General features: G+C 48.2%; 1 protein-coding gene across 1 annotated transcript; it reads right to left on the minus strand.

Moving 5' to 3' along the window:
* Positions 1-2,200: 2,200 nt before the first annotated feature.
* Positions 2,201-4,740, minus strand: PtA15_1A614 (uncharacterized protein; the record flags this gene model as incomplete). The annotated part of the gene is made up of 11 exons (XM_053165660.1): positions 2,201-2,215; positions 2,283-2,383; positions 2,463-2,695; positions 2,768-2,855; positions 2,946-3,023; positions 3,088-3,249; positions 3,330-3,614; positions 3,703-3,789; positions 3,888-4,161; positions 4,272-4,379; positions 4,513-4,740. The coding sequence occupies 11 exons, from the start codon at positions 4,738-4,740 to the stop codon at positions 2,201-2,203; spliced, it is 1,659 nt and encodes a 552-aa protein (XP_053016829.1).
* Between the last annotated feature and the right edge of the window lie 1,262 nt (positions 4,741-6,002).

Raw genomic sequence — 6,002 nt, forward strand, 5'->3', positions numbered from 1 at the left:
AAGCTGTCCACAGAGCTTAGAAAAGCCCATATGGATGGCCAGCTTGTGGTGGCCAATGAGAAGATACCTCTCAGTGCAATTAACAAAACCCACTGTTCATCAAGTCTGGGGAAAAGTGTGATATTTTAACCATGTCCACCCCAATGTTTGCCCAAATATAAGGGTGGAAATTACATAAGAAAATCAACCCTCCCCAAGGAAACTGGGGGATGCTAAGCCAATCTGCGTTTCCCCACGCATCCATAGTTCACTTGTGACAACCTTCAAGCCCCCAGACACAATGTTTTTTAACATTTTTCCTCACATATTTGGGTCACTGCTGCTGGCCCATGGCCAATGATTTTAAGTGGTCTGGATACAGAAAGCACACAGTGCAGAAGTCTTTAAATAAAAGCCAGTGATAATTTAGTACCATTTTATGAGAGAAATACACACCATGTTGTTGCACCATACACATGGAAACTAAGGGACCTGTGATGAACTAATTCTACACATGAAAGAAAATTAATGGAAAATGGTGGGGGAAAAGATGTAAGATGATCATTCTACAAGAAAAATGGTGCTAACCATACTTTGATTTGTGTGGGGATTTAATAATTGACTGTTCAATTTGGAGCTCTCAGACCACCTGTTGAATTATTTCTCCAGCTGGTTTCAGAAGCAAGGGAAAATTGGTGCACCTTTGATTATCCACTACTCTACCCCCTTTACCTTGAGCAGTCTTCATGAGGATTCTACACTGCATTTTTCAGTTAGTTGTAGTTAAATTTACAAAAGTGTGCAATTTGTGGTCATGTACTAGGCAAGGTGCATATTCCAAAATGAACAGCTATTGACACTGAAAACTCAAAAAATTATGGTTGAGGTAGGGAAATCTGAATCCAGTAGTTTCACATTTCATATTGCTGAGAGTTCAACTGCATGTTACACAGGTTTTCTTAGCTTTGACATGTTTTAATAGTTGAAGAATAGAAATCTTATGTCAAACCACTTTTCCGCCAATTTGATAGGGTAATTGGCATGTCAGAAATATGCCACAACAATTCATCTGCCAGTTGGTAGATCCTCTGAATTTGCTATTTCTTACAAGTATGTTCCATAATGTGATTTTATGTGGGTTTTGAATGAAAAATTCTGCAAATCAAAATATTCCCTGGCACTTGGCTAAGAATATATTTGAGCATAAAGATAGGTACATTCTTTGAAAATTTTGTGTGCAATAAATCTCACTTCTGCAATTTTAATCATGATGAAACAAACACAAAACTTCAGCAGAGAGATATTTGTGTGTTGGCATTGAGTTACACATCATTTCACAAAGACTTGAACTACAGTTACAATTGTATTGGAAAGAAATTGAACATAGAGGTAAATTTAGCATTGAACTCACATCAGACAACATGACATACAAAATTACAGCCTGGCACTCTCTAGAGAGTGCAACACTTTCCCCCCTGGTGAATAAGATATCCATTTGAATCAAACATATCATTTCAGAAATCCTGATTGGTTTCTAAAGATCTGAGTCCACAGACAGGAGCGGTTAAAGAAAATGTTTATCCTTATGATGATTTAACCCATTGGCATTACTGTCCAAGTCCACCATCACAGATACACTCGTCCGGCAATCAAGCTAGTGTGAATCTGGTGTTTGTGGCTATCGAAAAGCATCGAGCGCCAGCGCACTTCATTCCGGTATACATATATGGGGGAAACAGGGTGGTCTTCTAATTTTGGTCTTGGGGACTGCCTGCCTTCGTCACTGATATTTTATTCAAGGACATGAGATAGCTTCCCGGGACTTTTAGCGGATCATCGAAAGAGAAATTAAAGAATAGTGGTATAAGTTTCAATGTTTGCTAAGAAAGGAAAAGCTGTGCAAGGACTCACGGTGATCATGGACTGAAAAAAAGTTCATTTTTTTGAGAGAAAGGATATTTGGTAAGTTAATTAGACGGGTTGATCGAAGAGCTTGAGGTGTGCAAAGACGAACTGACTGAAAGGAGCCAAAGTACGAAAAGCTTGGTTGAGCCAAAACAAAGGGTCACGAAGGAGTGAGGCGGAGAGGGACGGAGGGGTCAAGTGATCGGGAGAGTTCCAAAGCTGTAAAACCTTCAGTCTTGCTCCACATCGAACCGATTTGAATCTGTAAAATGGAGGCCTTCCTCTCGGCTTGCCGCACACACGTTGAGGTTAGTACTTAGGTGGCCCACTTCTGGCAGGTGAGGTCAAAGAAAGTGTGTTTCACTGGCCACTGAAAAAATAAAGGGGAGAAGGATTACCTCCAGATCAAATGGTGTGCCGATGGCCGCGTATGACAACAAGCTTCCGCCTCTGATCACTGATCTTGCGCACCTTTGGTCAGCCATACCCGGCGGAAGATCTGCAATGGGTATCAGAACCGGCGAAACGGATCAACCACATGTGTTCAAGTGCAGGGAGTGAGGCTGATGGGTACGCACGCGCAATGAGGTCGCCCAGCTTGGCAGACGCCGAATGATTCGAAATCCGCCACAGGGACCGCCGCAAGTTGGCCGGCTTGGCCAGGTTGTATTCCACCCTTGAGGCCAGTAAACTGTCGCATCCTCGGGGCGTTCCGAAGCAATACGCGTCGCGCAGGGTGGTGTGGGGCCCTAAATCTTCGGGAGACTCGAGTAGTCGTGCATAAAATAACGAGGCAATCGCCCCGCCTAATCTGCACATTAACCAATCGGTCAAATTTTGGAATGGTGTCGTGGGTGAGTGAGCCGGAGGTTGCCACACTTACGAATGACCTCCCACATATAAGTTCATGGGGATGCCTACCTCGTTGTGGACATGCAAAGCCACGCGCCTGATGGTTTCAATAATCCTCACTGAAGATCGAAAGTTGGTAAAAAAACATTGCGATTAATCCGTGTGTAGTCAAACCTTTTGTTTGAGTATTTATGATGGGACAGATTTACGGTAAGGGGAAGGTTTTTCCCGCGCAGATGGAGCTGGAAATAGGCTGGAGTAGAAGCCTTGATGGGCACACCCCGCGCCTGCATAGACGAGAGAACCTCATTAGAATGGTGTGCACCGTTTCTGGAGAGAAAAGAAGTATACCTAGTTGGTCGGCACATGTTTCGAGATCTAAGGCGGTGTCGACGATCCATTCGCTCATGTCTTGGAACGAGGTGCCCTTGAAGACGATGACCATGAACGGGTGCGGCCTGGCCTCGAGGTCAAAGAATGCGCCCACGAACGGGCCCTTGGCCGTCTGGAAATCTATCAGCAGGTATGGGTGTTTGTGGTCGGCAAAAATCAGGTTTCAGGCGATAGTGTTCCACGAAAGTCCCGAGACGAACCAGCAATCGACGTGAATTGGCAGTTCCACTCTGCGGCCGCCTTGAGCATCTTCTCCTCGCTCCTCAGCAAGCTCAAGCGGACATCGTCGGTCGTCTCGAATGCTCGCTCCACACACGCTTGCTCCCGCTCGTACAGAATCGCGCTCATCAGCAGGATCGTCTTGGCCACCTCAACACAGAAATTGAGTTCGATGGGCGAAGGAGGTGGATCGGTGCGGTCGTCTAGCCCGCTCGAAAGAAACGGACGCGCGGTTTGGATGACATGGGCCTTATTCTCAAACATTGCTACCATTTTTTTTTTTGGGGGGGGGGATGATAAATTGATTATTATTGTGGCTCTTGGGGGCTCCACAGTGAAGGACATGCGTCTCACTAGAATCGTCCCAAGAGACAGTGCCATATCCTTCCATAAACTTTTGCGATATTACGGTGAGATAGCCTTGAAGGCCACAGAGGTTGCCTGCACGACCGCCACGAAAAAATGAAAATGCTTCAAGTTTTAGTAGTCATCAAGCGAAATGAGCGCAATCAAGAAGAAGCGGTAGGGTTAAACTCAACAAAAGATAAGGAACGCCTGGAAGCAGTATAATGCGAGATAGATGAGGGAGTAGCACAGGAGCGAATAGCAAGAGTTGGTGAAGTCCGTGATGGGTCCCAAAGGGTTGCTTAATACCGACAAGACGAGCTGCTTGAGGAGCCGAAGGAGGGAAGAAAACACGGAAAGAAACGGGATGCTGGTGTCGCACTGGACACGTGATCTTGCTGAGCTCGTGACGTCGGCGGCATGGGCGGCGAGGAATGTCTGTTGGAGCTTACTGAGCGAGTCGAATATCTGATGCAGAGGACATCTGGTCAGCGGTTTTCTTCGCACCCACGAGCCACGCCGTGCTCTCCGCAACATCGACCGGAACGAGGGTCGAGAAAACCCGCGAGGAGACTCACTCTCTGGTAGTACTCTAGCTTCTCCGCTTCGTCCATGCCCAGGTAGTCCGGACTGCTATGGGAGAGAAAAACCGGCGCTGGCGGTGCCGCGTAGCCCATGTCTCGAGTCTTCGGATGCAGGCTATCAGGGTGTTTTATGTGTTGGGTGTGCGATGCGAAACAATTTTCCTGTGGGGGGCGTCTTTATACAGCGGACGACGCCCCGCGGGACTGCCCTCGTGTCGGAGACTTGGGTGTGGACTTGATGTTCAGAGCCGGGCTCGGGCTGCTGGGCCGGAAGGGCAGCCGAGCCGCACCGGACGAGCTCTCTCCTGTGAAATCTGTGTAGATTTCTGTGCGCTGCCATGGCGACCGTGGCGGGGCTGTGTGGACCAGGCTTCCCTTCGCCCGTCTGTGTGAAGGTAGCTCCTTCAACAGGAGCCCGGAGATGGCGGGAATTGCCGCGCGAGGACAGCCGTGGGCCGTGCATAGGGAACCACTGGTTGCCCTTGCACCACTTTGCTCGAGCCAGCTGGGCATCGGAAGTTGCACAGCATCGCGAGAAGTGGGCAATCCTTTGAGGAGAGTGTCGAGCCAGCCTCCTGGCGCGTGGGACACCCAGAACGACAAGGCCACAGCGTGTCGGCAGACCCAGATTTAAGTGGCGCGGAGGAAGCACACACTCGGCTCTGACGCTGGGATGATGCAGTGCCCCTGGCCGATGGGGCGGGGGTGCTGGCCGGTGTGCGGCGAGGATGGTGTTATGACGTGTCATTTTAGGTATCACATTATTATCATTGGTTCACATACTTTCATTACATCATCACACACTTTATTACATAGTTTCATTATGGTTTTACATATTTCTTCTCACCAACCCAATTACATAATCAACCTTGTATATATATTCTATTCGTGGTGTAATCTTATTCTTCCCTTGGGGGAGTTTTTCCATCTCATCTCGCCGTATCCTGAAATCCTTGCTCTTCAGGTTATGAGCCCGCGCTGTCACCAGCGGGATCACTATATACTCTACCCCACAAACTTTCTTATCTTAGTCTGATTTAACTCTGTATCACCACACGGCACAGTTAACTCTCACATCGTTTTTTTATGGTTCGGACGCGTTCGCGGAATCCTGAAGTTATCATCCCCGACTTCTCCGCTCGAGTCACGCCTCCACGATCTGCGGCTCCTTTGCCTGCGTCATCAGTCTCCTCTTTTCACTCTGCTGACGGACATCGGTCTATGTCCGACGACGAAGAGAGCTCTTCTTCCCTTGTTCCTGGTTCTTTTCCGTCCAACCTCAACTCCCGTCCTGTCCTTTTGGCTCCAGTCGATTCAACCATGCGGTCTAATTTCCGTCCGACTTTTCAAACTTCCGCTCCTCGATCTCCAAATCCCCCTCCTCCGAATGAAACCCTGCCGGCCGAGTCAGTCTTCAATCCTGGGTCATCAGGCAAAGGCAAGGCTTGTGAAGTTCCCGACGTTCCTCCGCCTCCAGCTCCGTCCTCGTCAGACAAGCCTGATCTGACTCAGCTTTTGGGTGACGGTCTTCTTCGCCGAGTCATGGGTCCGAACGGTTTCGATGGTCTCAACGAGGAAGTCCTGAAGGTTTTGCTTGTGAAGGCCCTCAGTGAGACTCCTAAGGCTAACAATGTCTCTTCTTCCTCGGTTTCGAGTCATCTTCACTGGCAAAAGGCTGGCGAGAAAATGAATCCATCTCTTCTACTCGATGGTTCTAACTTCCCT

Source organism: Puccinia triticina, chromosome 1A (assembly GCF_026914185.1).
Source record: "Puccinia triticina chromosome 1A, complete sequence".
NCBI lineage: Eukaryota > Fungi > Basidiomycota > Pucciniomycetes > Pucciniales > Pucciniaceae > Puccinia > Puccinia triticina.